At 44.6% G+C, this 19,835-nt stretch overlaps 1 protein-coding gene across 6 annotated transcripts in view; it reads left to right on the forward strand.

The window, feature by feature from the left end:
* Nucleotides 1-19,835, forward strand: part of kidins220a (kinase D-interacting substrate 220a) — an 87,520-nt gene that overhangs the window by 23,561 nt on the left and 44,124 nt on the right. For all 6 annotated transcript variants that reach the window (XM_042325540.1, XM_042325541.1, XM_042325538.1 and 3 more), the window contains 4 exons: nucleotides 2,573-2,813; nucleotides 3,153-3,241; nucleotides 5,378-5,522; nucleotides 5,668-5,830. In XM_042325540.1, the coding sequence (XP_042181474.1) occupies nucleotides 2,573-2,813; nucleotides 3,153-3,241; nucleotides 5,378-5,522; nucleotides 5,668-5,830 (638 nt within the window). The remainder of the gene's footprint in view (nucleotides 1-2,572; nucleotides 2,814-3,152; nucleotides 3,242-5,377; nucleotides 5,523-5,667; nucleotides 5,831-19,835) is intronic.

A 19,835-nucleotide genomic window follows, 5' to 3' on the forward strand; every position in this document is an offset into this window, starting at 1 on the left:
TGGTGGCAGCATCATGCTGTGGGGATGTTTTTCAGCGGCAGGGATTGGGAGACTAGTCAGGATCGAGGAAAAGATGAACGGAGTAAAGTACAAAGAGATCCTTGATGAAAACCTGCTCCAAAGCGCTCAAGACCTCAGACTGGGGGAACGGTTCACCTTCCAACAGGTCAATGACCCTGAGCAGACAGCCAAGACAACGCACGAGTGGCTGCGGGGCACGTCTCTGAATGTCCTTGAGTGGTCTAGCCAGAGCCCAGACTTGAACCTGATCGAACATCTCTGGAGAGACCTGAAAATAGCTGTGCAGCAACGCTCCCCAACCAACCTGACAGAGTTTGAGAGGATCTGCAGAGAAGAATGGGAGAAACTCCCCAAATACAGGTGTGCCACGCTTGTAGCATCGTTCCCAAGAAGGCTGTAATCGATGCCAAAAGTTTTTCAACAAAGTACTGAGTAAAGAGTCTTAATACTTACAGTATCAAAAGTTTGGGGACACCTACTCATTCCAGATGTTTTATTTTATTATTTTCTACATTGTAGAATATTAGTGAAGACATCAACTATGAAATAACATATGGAATCATGTAGTAACCAAAAATGTGTTCAATAAATCTAAATATATTTTAGATTTTGGATTCTTCAAAGTAGCCACCCTTTGCCTTGATGACAGCTTTGCACACGCTTGGCATTCTCTCATCCAGCTTCATGAGGTAGTCACCTGAAATGCATTTCAATTAACAGGTGTGCCTTGTTCATTTGTCAAATTCCTTTCCTTAATGCATTTGAGCCAATCAGTTGTGTTGTGACAGGTTAGGGGTGGTATACAGAAGATAGCCCTATTTGGTAAAACCAAGACCATATTATGGCAAGAACAGCTCAAATAAGCAAAGAGAAATGACTGTCCATTACTTTACTTTAGGACATGAAGGCCAGTCGATGTGGAAAATATCAAGAACTTTGAACGTTTCTTCAAGTGCAGTCGCAAATAACCATCAAGCACTATGATGAAACTGGCTCTCATGAGGACCACCACAGGAAAGGAAGACCCAAAGTTACCTCTGCTGCAGAGGATAAGTTCATTAGAATAACTGCTTGTATCTCAGATTGTAGCCCGAATAAAGAGGATAAGTTCATTAGATTTAACTGCACCTCAGAAAATGCAGCCCAAATAAATGCTTCAGAGTTCAAGTAGGAGACTGCGTGAATCAGGCCTTCATGGTCAAATTGCTGCAAAGAAACCACTTCTAAAGGACAACAATAATAAGAAGAGACTTGCTCGGGCCAAGAAACACAATCAATGGACATTACAGGTGGAAATCTGTCCTTTGGTCTGATGAGTCCAAATTGGAGATTTTTGGTTCCATCTTCCGTGAGACTCAGAGTAGGTGAACGGATGATCTCTGCATGTGTGGTTCCCACCGTGAAGCATGGAGGTGTGATGGTGTGGGGATGCTTTTCCGGTGACACTCTGTTATTTATTTAGAATTCAAGGCACACTTAACCAGCATGGTTACCACAGCATTCTGCGGCGATTCGCAATCCCATCTGGTTTGAGCTTAGTGGGACAATGATTTGGTTTTCAACAGGACAATTACCCAAAACACACCTCCAGGCTGTTTAAGGGCTATTTGACCAAGGAGATTGATGGAGTGCTGCATCAGCTGGCCTCCACAATCACCTGACCTCAACCCAATTTGAGATGGTTTGGGATGAGTTGGACCGCAGCGTGAAGGAAAAGCAGCCAACATGTGCTCAGCATATGTGGGAACTCCTTCAAGACTGTTGGAAAAGCATTCCAGGTGAAGCTGGTGGAGAGAATAGCAAGAGTGTGCAAAACTGTCATCAAGGCAAAGAAAGGGTGGCTACTTTGAAGAATCTAAAATATATTTACATTTGTTTAACACTTTTTTGGTTACTACATGATTCCGTATGTGTTTCATATTTTTTCAAACCTTGTTGAGTAGGTGTGTCAACTTTTTGACTGGTATTGTATGTAAATGTGATACTTAATTTTTTGACATTTAATGTATTTGAACATTTTTCAAAAACCCTGCTTTACCTTTTCATTATGGGGTAATGTGTGTAGATTGACGAGGGGGGAAAAAATCTATTTTAGAATAAGGCTGTAACGTAACAAAATGTAACAAAATGTGGAAAAAGTCAACGGGTCTGAATGCACTGTATATTCGTGGGTGCTTTTTCAAGGCCTATGTCAGAGGGCCGCAGACCCCGGTTGAATACCCCTGATTTAGAGAGACAACTAGTAGGGGGGCCCCCTATTTGAATTGCTGTTGCATGTCCTCTTTAGAAACAGAATGTGATCAACAGATATGTGACCCACAAACTCAACCTAACAAGATACTACAAATTATAGCCACAGTTTACAGATATTAACAAGTTGATGTCAAGTTTTCTGTTCCCCAGTTGTGTGTGTATGACCACACTATGAATCTGACACAAGGTTCACCCTCAAATGATTTCAGGCTTTTATCATTCCAATAAGTTCACTACGGATGAGCAGTAGTGGATGAACCCAGGTCTAAATCCTCCTCCTATTCCCCTCCTCCACCAGGTGAGGGTGCTGTTCTCCAAAGGCCCCTTCATCTCCATCTTTGCCAGCGACCCCCACATCATCATCAAGGCCATCAACCAGAACCTGAACAGCGTGCTCAGGGACTCCAACATCAACGGCCACGACTACATGAGGAACATCGTCCACCTGCCTGTTTTCCTCAACAGCCGGGGGCTAAGCACGACCAGGAAGCTGTGCACGGCCGCCCCCACCTCCAACGGAGACCTGGCCAACCCTGAGGGTACGCAAGACATATGCACGGCGTGTGTCACACAAACATGAAAATGCGCGCGCGCACACACACACACACACACACACAGGCCAGTGTTTCTTAATCCTGGTTCTGGGGACCCCAAAAGGGTGCACATTTTTGTTTAGGGTAAAAAATATAATGTGCATCAATTTGGGTCCCTGAGACACTGACATAGTCATAGAGTAGACATGAGCGCACACACACACACTCGCGCATTCTGACTTGCTGTAGGAATAGGTTGCTTCTTTACATTAGATGTTGTGATGAGACGTCCCTGGTGGTACTGTCTCTCGTTTTATCTGTCCTTTTCTACTCCTCTCTTCACAGGATGGCACGAGGAGATGGACAGGAACCTGTCCTCCAACAGTCTGGGGGATCAGGTCAAGTTTGGCAGCAAGACGGCCCTCAATCGCAGGGTAAACTCATTCAGCCGGCCAACCCTCTCCATGCCCAGGCTGGGCCATAGATCTACCTGCAGAGGTCCTGTAGACTGGCAGAGTTCTGGCACAAAGACAAGTGATACAACAAGGAACATAAGGAGATTGGGCGCCTGTGCGGGCAATGAAAGCACAGCAAACGCATCAAAATGTTGCCTCTGAAGTGGTTTTTCTGCTTATTTTCCCATAGACACAGCTAGAGAAGACTAACATAGAAAGGGTGAGATAATGCACTTAAACCCACAGGCCCGGGGTGTAGCTAGCTTCCTCTCGCCTTGCGGTGAACATAGTGGAGAGGGGTAGAGGAGGTCGGGAGCAAAAGAGCCTGTCTCCATTGCCGAGGAGTCTCTGCCTGGTAATTGATGTAATGTCTGTTTATCCTTCCTGCTGCGATGCCACACTGCCTAATGACAGGGAGGAGCAGCAGTGTGTCCCAGTGACAAAACACTGGCAATCGGTGGCTGCTGGCGGGAGGCTAAGTGGCCCTGCCTGCTTCCCCCTGCGAGGACCCCATTTTGTTTGTTTATCTGTTTGTTTGTTTGGGCGTCTGATTTATTTGCCTATTTTTTTTTTTGTTTTTTTTTTTTTTTTGTCTTTATTTTCCTTGGGTCCCTTTTTTTTTTTTATTTCGGCGCCCACTTCTTTTTGTTTGCCCTCTCTGGCGGTTTCTTGGCTGCCAAGAAGGCAGTGAGTGGGTCTCTTTACAAGTGGAGCTAAGAAGGATGGAAGGAGAGAAAAAGCTCTCTGTCTCTCAGCTACTTAATTGCGGAGTTGTGGATCTTTAGCCTTCCAAGATGGCAGGGGAGGGGAAGTGAGGGAGGCAGGCCAGGCGAGCTCAGGCTTGTAAACAGTATTTGGCGCCGTGCTCTGGGCTGATGTGAGCTCCAAGTAAGTTTGCTTGTGTGGAGGAAATATCCCAACTCTTACAGCAGCTTTTCAACAGTCAAAGGTCAACAATTTCTCCTGATGGTCTGGTCATACAGTCAATAAAACAACGATCAACTTTCACCAATCATGTTTCACTCTTTGAGCATGTCCAATGCATCTACGTAAGGATCAAAGGAGAGCCAATCACCTCCTTACTGAGCCAATACTGGCTATACACTCTCTCCCTACTAGTGAGGTCGTCACAAGGCAGGCATTAAGTCCACATCACAGTCCGCTTAGTGGCTGGTGGTGGTGTTCTGAGTGCTTGTGGCCTGACGAACGCTCTCCTATTTCCAGCATTGCTGCACTGTTCGGCAAGCAGCACCTATTGTGGTCCTCCAGACAGCATTTCCACTCATTCTGGACTCTCAGACAATCCAGAAAAGAGGTGAGATATAGTCTCAATACACAGTTCAGTCTTTGTTTGAGACACACACACACACACACACACACAACCCTGTGTGGAACCCAGGAAGCGTGGCGGTGGCTATTGTAACAGGGAATCCGAACATCAAACTTTGACCCGGCTGTGTAAGGACAGTGACCGTGGACAGCTGATGCCTCTGTCTTGGTAGCGCACAGTGTATATCCGTGCGTCCAGCCCTGGCCCATTCCCTGTCGAGCTCAACTGAGATCTCCAGTCTGTTAATTGGGCCCAGTAACAGAGCTGCTTGTGTGTTGGTGGGTATGGGATGGGTGTTGGGAAAACGAGGATGGAAGGAGGTAGAGACGGGACTCCGGGACGAGAGGGCACGCACCCAGGGAGCCGCTTGTCGCAAGGTGGACGGCACGCCACGGGGTGATGTCATCATGAGACTGCCACAGAACTGTCACGCGGTCATGTGAACTGTAGAACACAGGACAGGTTAAACGAGGCCAGTGCTTGCTGTAAATAAATGTTACTTATCATTTGGATGTGTGAAGCAAACACATAATATACTCTCTGTGGCCAGTTTATTAGCTATACCACCCCATTCACAAAAATGGTTCGCTCCTGCAGACAGTGAGTCATTGGGCCGTGGCTTGCTATATAAAGCAGGCAGACGGGCATCGAGGCATTCAGTTACTGTTCGATTGAACGTTAGAATGGGCAAAACGAGTGACCTAAGCAAAAATGACTTACTGACTGGTTTGTGGAAAGACCAAGGGCTAATCCAAGTATAAACATGAGGTATTGTGTGTGTGTAGGACACGTACCGCAGGAGGCAGATGCAAAGGACTGTTACCAGACAGATGTCCTTTGACCTGACCAAGCTGCTGGTCACCGAGGACTGGTTCAGTGACATCAGCCCCCAGACAATGAGGAGGCTCCTGAACATCGTCTCTGTCACAGGTAACACATCACCTATTTGATTACCTTTATATCACCCAAGGGGGAGAGTCGACTACTCCCAGCATGGCACTTATTTTCGGAAGGGGAGTAGTAGGCGTTTCAACCAACATACCAAACGTCACTTCTCATTGGTCCATATTTCCAGGACGTCTGCTGAGGGCCAATCAGATCATCTTTAACTGGGACCGTCTGGCGTCGTGGATCAACCTGACGGAGGAGTGGCCCTACAGGACCTCCTGGCTCATCCTCTTCCTGGAGGAGACCGACGGCATCTCAGACCAGGTCCCCCTGAAGACCATCTATGAGAGGTAAGCACACACACATCTGCACTCAAACAAGCACGCATGTACAGGAAGACGGGCACACAAGCAGACGGGCACACAGGCAGACACTCACTTTTTAGACTCTTTCCGAAAGGTTATTTTTGCTCCACACACACGCACGCCTCAAATAATCGAAGATGAATAATGAAATGTGATGTAAAAATCATGTTGACCAGCAGGTGGCAGCAGATGATCTTCCATTTCCTCTACCAGTACATCATACAGGAAGGAGTAAGTCCCCTATAGGCTTCTGTGAGCCTACAGCCTAAATAGATCGTTGTATTCAGATCACGCAGGGAAACGCATGGAAGTAAGAAGTAGCATATCATTATTCATCTGTTGATTTGAATTGATAAAGTGTTAGAAGCACAGCCAGTGCTGGTTTAACTAGGCATGAGAGTGTGGACAAGGGGGAGGGAATCGGCACATAGTCTGAGTCATTAGGATTGCTGCTGTTCTGCCCCAATAGTTGGCCTTTAAAGGTTGCACTCTGCCACTCTATCACAATACACTAGCGCCCGGGAGTCCCGGGGCGCTGAAGTGTCACCAACACTCAGTGTCACATAGTCATCGTCACCATCCCTATCCTTCACAGAGTTGCTGGATGAATAAATGGCTTTGGACAAATATATGTGAGGCAGCAATGAGCCTGAAATATACTTGTGCAATAAAAGAGCTCCTTAGCACAGAGCTTTAACTGGGTATTGGGTAGGTATGGCCAAGTTCTCTCTTTCTCTCTTTCTCTCCCTCTCTTTCTCTCTTTCTGTCTTTCTGTCTCTCTTCCTCTCTTTCTTCCTCACTCTCCTCCTTTCTCTCCTCTCTCTTTCTTTCTCTTTCTCTCCTCTCTCATTGTCTCTATTTCTCTCCTTCTCTCTCGCTCTCACCTCTTCCTCTTTCCTCCTCTTTCTTTCTTTCTTTCTTTCTTTCTTTCTTTCTTTCTTTCTTTCTTTCTTTCTTTCTTTCTTTCTTTCTTTCTTTCTTTCTCTTTCCTCCTCTTTCTTTCTTTCTTTCTTTCTTTCTCTCTTTCTTTCTTTCTTTCTTTCTTTCTTTCTTTCTCTCTTTCTTTCTCTCTTTCTCTTCCTCTTTCTCTCCTTCACTCTCTCTCGACTCTTTCTCTTTCACTCTCTCTCACCTCTTTCTCTTTCCTCCTCTCTTTCTCTTTCTCTCTTCCACTCTTCTCTCTCTCCTCCCCTTCTCTCTCTCCTCCCCCTTCTCTCTCTCCTCCCCTTTCTCTCTCTCCTCCTGTTTCTCCTCCTCTTTCTCTCACTCTCCTCCTCATTTTCTCTCTTCCTCGTTCCTCTTTTCTCTTTCTCTCTTCCTCTCTCCTCCTTTCTTTCTCTGTCTCTCTTCCTCTCTCCTTCTGTCTCTCCCTCTCTTCCTCGCTCCTCCTTTCTCTCTTCCTCTCTCCTTCTCTCTCTTCCTCTCTCCTTCTCTCTTCCTCTCTCTCCTTCTCTCTCTCGCCTCATCTCTTTCTCCTCCTCTCTCTCTTTCTCTCTCTCTCTCTTTCTCCCTCTTTCTCTCTTTCTCTCTCTCTCTCTCTTCCTCTCTCCTCCTTTTCTTTCTCTGTCTCTCTTCCTCTCTCTTCCTCTTCCTCTCTCCTTCTGTCTCTCCCTCTCGCTCTCGCCTCATCTCTTTCTCTCTCTCTCCCTCTCTTCCTCTCTCCTCCTTTTCTTTCTCTGCCTCTCTTCCTCTCTCCTCCTTCTCTCTCTTCCTCGCTCCTCCTTTCTTTCTCTCCCTCTTTCTCTCTTTCTCTCTTCCTCTCTCCTCCTTTCTTTCTCTCTCCTCCTCTTCCTCTCTCCTTCTCTCTCTTCCTCTCTCTCTCGCCTCATCTCTTTCTCTCTCTCCTCCCCTTTCTCTCTCTCCTCCTCTCTGTCCCCCTTTCTCTCTCTCCTCTTTCTCCTCTTTCTCGTTCTCTCCTCCTCTTTCTCTCACTCTCCTCCTCTCATTTTCTCTTCTTCCTCTTTTTTCTCTGTCTCTTTCTCTCTCCTCTTCCTCTCTCCTTCTGTCTCTCCCTCTCGCTCTCTTTATCTCTTCCCCTCTCCTTCTCTCTCTTCCTCGCTCCTCCTTTCTTTCTCTCCCTCTTTCTCTCTTTCTCTCTTCCTCTCTCCTCCTTTCTTTCTCTCTCCTCCTCTTCCTCTCTCCTTCTCTCTCTTCCTCTCTCTCTCGCCTCATCTCTTTCTCTCTCTCCTCCCCTTTCTCTCTCTCCTCCTCTCTGTCCCCCTCTTTCTCTCTCTCCTCTTTCTCCTCTTTCTCGTTCTCTCCTCTCTCCTCCTCTTTCTCTCACTCTCCTCCTCTCATTTTCTCTTCTTCCTCTTTTTTCTCTGTCTCTTTCTCTCTCCCCTTCCTCTCTCCTTCTGTCTGTTCCTCTCGCTCTCTTTATCTCTTCCCCTCTCCTTATCTCTCTTCCTCGCTCCTCCTTTCTCTTTCTCTCTTCCTCTCTCCTCCTCTTCCTCTCTCTCTCTCTCTGTTTCTCTCTCTCTCCCCTCTCTTTCTCTCTCTCTCTTCCTCTCTTCCTCTTTCTTTCTTTCTTTCTCCCTCTTTCTCTTTCTCTTTCTTTCTCCCCCTATATCTCTCTCTCCTCCTCTCTCTGTTTCTCTCTCTCTCCTCCTCTCTCTGTTTCTCTCTCTCTCCGCCTCTCTCTGTTTCTCTCTCCTCCTCTCTCTCTCTTCATCTCTCTTCCCCTCCTCTCTCTTTCTCTCTTCCTCTTTCTCTCTCTTCATCTTTTTCTCCTCCTCTCTCTTTCTCTCTTACTCTCTCTTTCTCTCTTCCTCTCTCTTTCTCTCTTCCTCTCTCCTCCTCCTCTTTCTTTCTCCCTCTTTCTATTTCTTTCTTTCTCCCTCTCTCTCTTTCTCTCCCTCCCTCATCCCCTCCCTTTCTCTCTCCCTCTATCCTCCTCTTTCTTTCTCTCTCCCCCTCTCTCTCTTTCCCCCTCTCTCTCTCTCTCTCTCTCCCCCTCTCTCTCTCTCTCTCTCTCTCTCTCTCTCTCTCTCTCTCTCTCTCTTTCTTTCTCTCTTTCTCTCTTCCTCTCCCTCTCTCCCTCTCTCTCTTTCTCTCTTTCTCTCTTTCTCTCTTTCTCTCTTCCTCTCTTTCTCTTTCTGTCTCTCTTCCTCTCTTTCTTCCTCACTCTCCTCCTTTCTCTCCTCTCTCTTTCTTTCTCTTTCTCTCCTCTCTCATTGTCTCTATTTCTCTCCTTCTCTCTCGCTCTCACCTCTTCCTCTTTCTTCCTCTTTCCTCCTCTTTCTTTCTTTCTTTCTTTCTTTCTTTCTCTTTCCTCCTCTCTTTCCTCCTCTTTCTTTCTTTCTCTCTTTCTTTCTCTCTTTCCTCCTCTTTCTCTTCTTCTCTCTTTCTCTTCTCTCTTTCTCTTCTTCTCTCTTTCTCTTCTTCTCTCTTTCTCTCCTTCACTCTCTCTCGCCTCTTTCTCTTTCACTCTCTCTCACCTCTTTCTCTTTCCTCCTCTCTTTCTCTCTCTCTCGCCTCTTTCTCTTTCTCTCTTCCACTCTTCTCTCTCTCCTCCCCCTTCTCTCTCTCCTCCTGTTTCTCCTCCTCTTTCTCTCACTCTCCTCCTCATTTTCTCTCTTCCTCGTTCCTCTTTTCTCTTTCTCTCTTCCTCTCTCCTCCTTTCTTTCTCTGTCTCTCTTCCTCTCTCCTCCTCTTCCTCTCTCCTTCTGTCTCTCCCTCTCTTCCTCGCTCCTCCTTTCTCTCTTCCTCTCTCCTTCTCTCTCTTCCTCTCTCCTTCTCTCTTCCTCTCTCTCCTTCTCTCTCTCGCCTAATCTCTTTCTCCTCCTCTCTCTCTTTCTCTCTCTCTCTCTTTCTCCCTCTTTCTCTCTTTCTCTCTCTCTCTCTTCCTCTCTCCTCCTTTTCTTTCTCTGTCTCTCTTCCTCTCTCTTCCTCTTCCTCTCTCCTTCTGTCTCTCCCTCTCGCTCTCGCCTCATCTCTTTCTCTCTCTCTCCCTCTCTTCCTCTCTCCTCCTTTTCTTTCTCTGCCTCTCTTCCTCTCTCCTCCTTCTCTCTCTTCCTCGCTCCTCCTTTCTTTCTCTCCCTCTTTCTCTCTTTCTCTCTTCCTCTCTCCTCCTTTCTTTCTCTCTCCTCCTCTTCCTCTCTCCTTCTCTCTCTTCCTCTCTCTCTCGCCTCATCTCTTTCTCTCTCTCCTCCCCTTTCTCTCTCTCCTCCTCTCTGTCCCCCTCTTTCTCTCTCTCCTCTTTCTCCTCTTTCTCGTTCTCTCCTCTCTCCTCCTCTTTCTCTCACTCTCCTCCTCTCATTTTCTCTTCTTCCTCTTTTTTCTCTGTCTCTTTCTCTCTCCTCTTCCTCTCTCCTTCTGTCTCTCCCTCTCGCTCTCTTTATCTCTTCCCCTCTCCTTATCTCTCTTCCTCGCTCCTCCTTTCTCTCTTCCTCTCTCCTCCTCTTCCTCTCTCCTCCTCTTCCTCTCTCCTTCTGTCTCTCCCTCTCGCTCTCTTTCTCTCTCTCTCTTCCTCTCTCTCTCCTTCTCTCTCTTCCTCTCTCTCTCCTTCTCCCTCTCTCGCCTCATCTCTTTCTCTCTCTCCTCCCCTTTCTCTCTCTCCTCCTCTCTCTATCCCCCTCTTTCTCTCTCTCCTCCTCTTTCTCCTCCTCTTTCTCATTCTCTCCTCTCTCCTCCTCTTTCTCTCACTCTCCTCCTCTCTCATTTTCTCTCTTCCTCCTCTTTTTTTCTGTCTCTCTTTCTCTCTCCTCCTCTTCCTCTCTCCTTCTGTCTCTCTCTCTCGCTTTCTCTCTCCTTCTCTCTCTTCCTTGCTCATCCTTTCTTCCTCTCTCCTTCTCTCTCTTCCTCTCTCCCTCCTAATCTTTCTCTCCTTCTCTCTCTTCCTCTCTCCTTCTCTCTCTCCCTCACTCCCTCTCCTCCTCTTTCTTTCTCTGTCTCTTTCTCTGTCTCTCTTTCTCTCTCCTCATCTTCCTCTCTCCTTCTGTCTCTCGCTCTCTTTCTCTCTTCCCCTCTCCTTCTCTCTCTTCCTCGCTCCTCCTTTCTCTTTCTCCCTCTCTCCTTCTCTCTCTTCCTCTCTCCCTCTCCTACTTTCTCCTCTCTCTTCCTCGCTCCTCCTTTCTCTTTCTCTCCCTCTTTCTCTCTTTCTCTCTTCCTCTCTCCTCCTTTCTTTCTCTCTCTTCCTCTCTCCTCCTCTTCCTCTCTCCTTCTGTCTCTCCCTCTCGCTCTCTTTCTCTCTTCCTCTCTCCTTCCCTCTCTTCCTGTCTCTCCCTCTCGCTCTCTTTCTCTCTTCCTCTCTCTCTCCTTCTCTCTCTCTCGCCTCATCTTTCTTTCTCTCCTCCCCTTTCTCTCTCCTCCTCTCTCTGTCCCCCACTTTCTCTCTCTCCTCCTCTTTCTCTCTCTCCTCCTCTCTCATTTTCTCTCTTCCTCTTTTTTCTCTGTCTCTCTTTCTCTCTCCTCCTCTTCCTCTCTCCTTCTGTCTCTCCCTCTCGCTTTCTCTCTCCTTCTCTCTCTTCCTCGCTCATCCTTTCTCTTTCTCTCTTCCTCTCTCCTTCTCTCTCTTCCTCTCTCCCTCTCCTACTCTTTCTCTCCTTCTCTCTCTTCCTCTCTCCTTCTCTCTTCCTCACTCCTTCTCCTCCTCTTTCTTTCTGTCTCTCTTCCTCTCTCCTTCTCTTTCTCACTCTCTCTTTCTCTCTCTCCTTCTCTCGCTCTCCTTTTCTTTCTCCCTTGTGATCTTTCTCGCGCTCTCCCTCCATCTTTTTCCCTCTCTCACTCTTTCTCCCTCTCTCACTCTTTCTCCCTCTCTCACTCCATCCTTCTCTCACTCTCCATCTTTCTCACTCTCCATCTTTCTCCCTCTCACTCTCTCCATCTTTCTCAGTCTCTCCTCTTTCTCTCTCTCTCTCTCTCTCTCCCTCTCTCTCTCTCTCTTTCTCTCTTCCTCCCTCTTTCTCTATTCCTCTCTCCTCCTTCCTTCTCTCTCTATTCCTCTCTCCTCCTCTTCCTCTCTCTTTCTCAAACTCTCTTTCTCGCTCTCCATCTTTCTCTCTCTCCTCCTCTCGCTCTCTCTCGCTCTCTCCTCCTCTTTCTCTCCCTCTCTCTCACTTCCTCTTTGGGTAGCCATGTCTTTTTAAAATGTTTCTATTGCCAATTGGTGGTCACTCAGCCTGTACTTGGTAAGGATCTGCCTCTGCTTCGTATCTCTGACAGAGTAGAGATAATCAGCCAATTCATATTCTCTGTTTTGGGTCAGATGGCAATTTAGTCAGCTTTGGGATTTTGTTTAGTTTTTCCAAATTTGTAAATATGAGTCCTTTTCATTGGTTCATGATTTTGTTTATTGGAATTCTTTCTTTTGAAACAGTACTGTTGTCAGCTTGGTTTGTTAGGTCCAACACCAGCTGACTGAGAGGGCTCATTTCTGGGCTCAGCTCTTGGTTTTGAAGTGCTTTAAATTGCAGACTTGAATTTGACTTGAATTCAGATGTAGCCAACATTTTGATGATCTTTTCTGCATTTTCTTTACAACTGGAAAGCGGCCCAATTCTGCACTACATGCATTAGTTGGTGTATTTCTCTAGACTTGTAGAATTTTCAGACAGAATTCTGCATGTACGGGCTTCAATTGGATGTTTGTCCCTCATATTAAAGTCCAGTTTATTGAGTGGCCCCCAAACTTCACTTCCCTAAAGAGAAATTGGTAGGATTCCACTGTCAAATATTTTGGTCCAAATTCTAATTGGGATGTTGATATTGAATATTTTCATTTTTATTGCACACAATGCTCTGCAGGCTTTTTCTTTGAGTGCATTCACTGCCATATTAAAGTTTCCTGATGCAGATCTGGTCAGACCAAGGTACGATTATTTTTTTGTGTGTGTTCGATTATGGTGGTGTTCAGGGTGAATTTATATTTGTTTCTGACATCTGTTTTAAAAAAAAATTTTTTTTTAAATCATGATTGATTTATTTTTTCTGCCAGGGCCCAATTATGGCAGTATTGCTCTAGAATATTAAGGTTCTGTTGAAGACCTTCTTTGGTTGGTGATTGGTGATAGAAGTACCAAGTCATCAGCATATTGCAGGTATTTTACCTCTGTGTCAAATAGTGAGTCCTGGGGCTGGAGATTGGTCCAACATGTCTGCTAATTCATTGATATAAATGTCGAAAAGATTTGGACTCAAACTGCAGCCTTGTCTCACACCTCGACATGGTGAAAATAATTCTGTTCTTACAGGGGAATTCTGCAAATTCCCCTGTAATTATTGGGGTCTGATGTGTCTCCACTTGTGTGGATCGATTAGATGAGCCCCTGGTTCCAGACATCAGGAAAGGAGACAGAAGTTAATACCATGTTGAACAGTTTAAGCACATCATTTTGCAACTCAGGTGTGCTGTTTTTCAGCATTTCATTTCTGATGTTATCTAGACAACAAGCCTTATTTGATTTTATAGATTTTAGTTTTTCATTTAGTTCTTGTTGGGTTATTGGGTAATCTAATGGATGGTTGGTTGTTTGGTTGTTTTTAATGACTGATTCAATGATGTTACATTTTTCTTACATTTCTAATTGGTTCTGTTGTAAGTCTTTTTCTGGGATGTTTTTGCATAGGTTCCTTCATCTTGTATGGCTAGTTCTTGTGGCTTTGTCGTGCTTAAATTGTTCCACATGTCCCAGAACTGATTTTGGTCGAATTGCGTTTTCAATTTCATCAAGTGTCTTGTTGGTATAATTACATTTCTTGCGTTTCAGTGTATGTTTATACTGTTTCAGAGTTTCAAATTATTCATAGCGTAGCTCTGTGTTGTATTGCTGCTTATGTTTTTCATTTGACATTTGTCTTTGGTGTTTTCACATTTTTTTCAGAAACATTTTGTTTTTTTTGTTTCTGATGTTGCATTTCTTTCTTTTTCTAAAATTTGCTTTCGATGCTGCTTTTTGGAATGTGCAACTGATGTTTTGAGTAGCTGAATTGACACCTTTTTATTATTTTGGTTTTGTGAGTTATTGTTTTGTATAGAGTTCAATGTTTCAATGAATCTCTCTGCACTGTTTTGAGCCCATCTGTACGATTGGTTTATGATGTAGAGTTAAGGGCTGTTTTTTAATGAATGTTGCTGGTTAATTTCTTCAGAAACACGTTGATCTGACAATGGGGTCTGTCGTCTGACAGTGAATGCACTAATAGAGGAGGGGTCAGTGTCAGTGATGTCATATACTCGAGAGCTGAGCAGTAAGTAAACCGACCTAAAGAGTCCCCTCTGATTCTACCATTAAGCATGTACAGGCCTAAGGCTCGACAGAGATGCACTAACTCCTTTCCATTTTCGTTCATTATTTGGTCAGGACTGTTTCTATTATTTATAATACTGTACACTGAGGGGTGTCCAAATATGTGGTGGTTACCTCCCGCATCAGTGTAGTCAGGCTCAGAACCTGTTCTTGCATTGAAATCTCCACCAAGAAGTATTTTACCCTCTGGTTGAAATTGCATGATTTCTGTATGGAGAAAAACTGATCATCATAATATGATGAATCTGAAGTAGGAGCATAAGCTGCACATATGTATACATCCATTGTCACAATAGATTGTACCTTTGTTAAGTTTTAGCCAAATGTGGTTAGTACCTTTTTTTTCTTCATTTCGTTCAGTGCTAAGTCCTGCTTATGCTAAATGATGATTCCACCTGAGGCTCGGCCCCGTTTAACATTTTTATGTTTGATTGATGGTAGTTAACTTTCTCTATAACCTGAGGGACACTTAGTATCTATGTCTCCACGACACCATGTTTCCAGTAGGATTATGATGTCCTGTCCCTTGATGTTTTTAATCAATTCTGGATTTGTTGTTCTATAACCAAAATGTGAAGAGTGTAAGCACTGGATATACCAAGAGCTGAGATGATAATGATCTCATTTGCATTGAAAAAAAACCCATATTAATATATATATAAGTGTGATTGTGATTGACTTGGAGTTACAAAGTGTTCCCTTTATTTTTGTATATATATATATACAATATACTGCTCCAAAAATAAAGGGAAAACTCCAAGTCAATCACAATCACACTTCTGTGAAATCAAACTGTCCACTTAGGAAGCAACACTGATTGACAATAAATTTCACATGTTGTTGTGCAAATGGAATAGACAACAGGTGGAAATTATAGGCATTTAGCAAGACACCCCCAATAAAGGAGTGGTTCTGCAGGTGGTGACCACAGACCACTTCTCAGTTCCTATGCTTCCTGGCTGATGTTTTGGTCACTTTTGAATGCTGGTGGTGCTTTCACTCTAGTGGTAGCATGAGAAGGAGTCTACAACCCACATAAGTGGCTCAGGTAGTGCAGCTCATCCAGGATGGCACATCAATGCGAGCTGTGGCAAGAAGGTTTGCTGTGTCTGTCAGCGTAGTGTCCAGAGCATGGAGGTGCTACCAGGAGACAGGCCAGTACATCAGGAGACGTGGAGGAGGCCGTAGGAGGGCAACAACCCAGCAGCAGGACCGCTACCTCCGCCTTTGTGCAAGGAGGAGCAGGAGGAGCACTGCCAGAGCCCTGCAAAATGACCTCCAGCAGGCCACAAATGTGCATATGTCTGCTCAAACGGTCAGAAACAGACTCCATGAGGGTGGTATGAGGGCCGATGTCCACAGGTGGGGGTTGTGCTTACAGCTCAACACCGTGCAGGACGTTGGCATTTGACAGAGAACACCAAGATTGGCAAATTCGCCACTGGCGCCCTGTGCTCTTCACAGATGAAAGCAGGTTCACACTGAGCACATGTGACAGAGTCTGGAGACGCCGTGGAGAACATTCTGCTGCCTGCAACATCCTCCAGCATGACTGGTTTGGCGGTGGGTCAATCATGGTGTGGGGTGGCATTTATTTGGGGGCCGCACAACCCTCCATGTGCTCGCCAGAGGTAGCCTGACTGCCATTAGGTACCGAGATGAGATCCTCAGACCCCTTGTGAGACCATATGCTGGTGCGGTTGGCCCTGGGTTCCTCCTAATGCAAGACAATGCTAGACCTTATGTGGCTGGAATGTGTCAGCAGTTCCTGCAAGAGGAAGGCATTGATGCATCAGGTCTCGCTCCATCCACCAACGCCACGTTGCACCACAGACTGTCCAGGAGTTGGCGGATACTTTAGTCCAGGTCTGGGAGGAGATCCCTCAGGAGACCATCCGCCACCTCATCAGGAGCATGCCGAGGCGTTGTAGAGAAGTCATACAGGCACATGGAGGCCATACACACTACTGAGCGTCATTTTGACTTGTTTTAAGGACATTACATCAAAGTTGGATCAGCCTGTAGTGTGGTTTTCCACTTTAACTTTAATTTTGAGTGTGACTCCAAATCCAGACCTCCATGGGTTGATACATTTGATTTCCATTGATAATTTTTGTGTGATTTTGTTGTCAGCACATTCAATTATGTAAAGAAAAAAGTATTTAATAAGAATTTCATTCATTCAGATCTAGGATGTGTTATTTTAGTGTTCCCTTTATTTTTTTGAGCAACGTGTGTATATATATACACAGTTGAAGTCGTAAGTTTACATACACTTACGTTGGAGTCATTAAAACTTGTTTTTCAACCATTCTACAAATATCTTTTTAACTGTAGTCTTGGCAGGTCAGTTAGGACATCTACATTGAGCATGACACAAGTATTTTTTCCAACAATTGTTTACAGACGGTTTATTTCACTTGTAATTCACTGAATCTCGATTCCAGTGGGTCAGAAGTTTACACACACTAAGTTGACTGTGCCTTTAAACAGCTTGGAAAATGCCATAAAATGATGTCATGGCTTTAGAAGCTTCTGATAGGCTAATTGACATAATTTGAGGGGAGGGGGGTGCTTTACTGCAGGAGGGACTGGTGCACTTCACAAAATCGATGGCATCACGAGGAAGAAAAATGATGTGGATATTTTGAAGCTACATCTCAAGACGTCAGTCAGGAAGTTAAAGCTTGGTCTCAAATGGGTCTTCCAAATAGACAATGACCCCAAGCATACTTTCAAAGTTGTGGAGGACAACAAAGTCAAGGTATTGGAGTGGCCATCACAAAGCCCTGACCCCAATCCTATAGAAGATTTGTGGGCAGAACTGAAAAAGTGTGTGGGAGCAAGGAGGCCTACAAACCTGACTCAGTTATACCAGCTCTGTCAGGAGGAATGGGCAAAAATTCATCCATCTTATTGTGGGAAGCTTGTGGAAGGCTATAGAAGTGTTTGACCCAAGTTAAACCATTTAAAGGCAATGCTACGAAATACTAGTTGAGTGTGTACATAAACTTCTGACCCACTGGGAATGTGATGAAAGAAATAAAAGCTGAAATAAATTATTCTCTCTACTATTATTCTGACATTTCACATTCTTAAAATAAAGTGGTGATCCTAACTGACCTAAGACAGGGACATTTTACTAGGATTAAATGTCTTGAATTGTGAAAAACCTGAGTTTAAATGTATTTGGCAAAGGTGAACTTCCGACTTCAACTGTACACACACAGTCATACACCATTACATATAATTATTATAATACCAATGCCAACATAATAAAGAATAGTTGTCAAACAGATTAATAATAATAGAATAAGCACAAATAAATAAGTTCAATGCGATCTGCAACCGTGTGTGTCGGTCTAGCCCAGTAGTCTGTATATTAGATGCAGTAGTTGGCGCACCTCTCCTATGTCTGATTGTTCTAGGTGTCTTTTGCCAGAGGTTACCTCAGCATATGTATACTGATGATCTGAATGATACATGGTGTGGACTGCATCATGTGGTGTACTTCTCTGAAGGACGGTGTTCTGCCCGACCCTAGAGTAGTGGTCAGTGCTGTGTGGTGATGGCCCAGGTCCAGTAGTGCTGTTTTGTGATGGGCTGGATCTAGTAGTGCTGTGTCTGGTCTAGAGGTCGACCGATTATGATTTTTCAACACCGATAACGATTATTGGAGGACAAAAAAAATGCAGATACCGATTTAAAAAAAAAATTGTATTTGTAATAATGACAATTACAACAATACTGAATGAACACTTATTTTTTAACTTAATATAATACATCAATAAAATCAATTTAGCCTCATAAATAATGAAACATGTTCAATTTGGTTTAAATAATGCAAAAACAAAGTGTTGGAGAAGAAAGTAAAATTGCAATATTTGCCATGTAAAAAAGCCAACGTTTCAGTTCCTTGCTCAGAACATGAGAACATATGAAAGCTGGTGGTTCCTTTTAACATGAGTCTTCAATATTCCCAGGTAAGAAGGTTTAGGTTGTAATTATTATAGGACTATTTCTCTCTATACCATTTGTATTTCATTAACCTTTGACTATTGGATGTTCTTATAGGCACTTTAGTATTGCCAGTGTAACAGTATGGCTTCCGTCCCTCTCCTCGCTCCTCCCTGGGCTCGAACCAGGAACACAACGACAACAGCCACCCTCAAGCAGCGTAAGGGGGACAACTACACCAAGTCTCAGAGCGAGTGACGTTTGAAACGCTGTTAGCGCGCACCCTGCTAACTAGTTAGCCATTTCACATCACATCGTTACACCAACCTAATCTCAGGAATTGGTAGGCTTGAAGTCATAAACAGCGCAATGCTTGACGCACAATGAAGAGCTGCTGGCAAAACGCACGAAAGTGCTGTTTGAATGAATGCTTATGAGACTGCTGGTGCCTACCACCGCTCAGTCAGAATGCTCTATCAAATCATAGACTTAATTATAACATAATAACACACAGAAATGCGAGCCTTAGGTCATTAATATGGTAGAATCCGGAAACTATCATCTTGAAAACAAGACGTTTATTCTTTCAGTGAAATACGGAACCGTTCCGTATATTATCTAACGGGTGGTATCCATCAGTCTAAATATTTCTGTTACATTGCACAACCTTCAATGTTATGTCATAATTACGTAAAATTCTGGCAAATTAGTTCGCAATGAGCCAGGCGGCCCAAACTGTTGCATATACCCTGATTCTGCGTGCAATGAACGCAAGAGAAGTGACACAATTTCACCTGGTTAATATTGCCTGCTAACCTGGATTTATTTTAGCTAAATATGCAGGTTTATAAAATGTATACTTCTGTGTATTGATTTTAAGAAAGGCATTGGTGTTTATGGTTAGGTACACGTTGGAGCAACGACAGTCCTTTTTTGCGAATGCGCACTGCATCGATTATATGCAAAGCAGGACACGCTAGATAAACTAGTAATATCATCAACCATGTGTAGTTATAACTAGTGATTTATGATTGATTAAGTTTAATGCTAGCTAGCAACTTAACTTGACTTCTTACTGCATTCGCGTAACAGGCAGGCTCCTCGTGGAGTGCAAGGCAGGTGGTTAGAGCGTTGGACTAGTTAACCGTAAGGTTGCACGATTGAATCCCTGAGCTGACAAGGTAAAAATCTGTCGTTCTGCCCCTGAACAAGACAGTTAACCCACCGTTCCTACGCTGTCATTGAAAATTAGAATGTGTTCTTAACTGACTTGCCTAGTTAAATAAAGATTAAATAAGGATGAAAAAAAATAATAGGCGAAATCGGTGTCCAAAATTACTGATTTCCGATTGTTATGAAAACTTGAAATCGGCCCTAATTAACCGGCCATTCTGATTAATCGGTCAACTTCTAGTCTGGTCTGGTAGAGCTGTGTTGTGATGGGCTGGGTCTAGTAGAGCTGTGTTGTGATGGGCCGGGTCTAGTAGAGCTGTGTTGTGATGGGCTGGATATAGTAGAGCTGTGATGGGCTGGGTCTAGTAGAGCTGTGTTGTCATGGGCCGGGTCTAGTAGAGCTGTGTTGTGATGGGCTGGATCTAGTAGAACTGTGTTGTCAGGGGCTGGATCTAGTAGAGCTGTGTTGTCATGGGCTGGGTCTAGTAGAGCTGTGTTGTGATGGGCTGGGTCTAGTAGAGCTGTGTTGTGATGGGCTGGATCTAGTAGAGCTGTGTTGTGATGTGATGGGCTGGGTCTAGTAGAGCTGTGTTGTGATGTGATGGGCTGGGTCT

The sequence above is a fragment of the Oncorhynchus tshawytscha genome, linkage group LG08 (genome assembly GCF_018296145.1).
Source record: "Oncorhynchus tshawytscha isolate Ot180627B linkage group LG08, Otsh_v2.0, whole genome shotgun sequence".
NCBI lineage: Eukaryota > Metazoa > Chordata > Actinopteri > Salmoniformes > Salmonidae > Oncorhynchus > Oncorhynchus tshawytscha.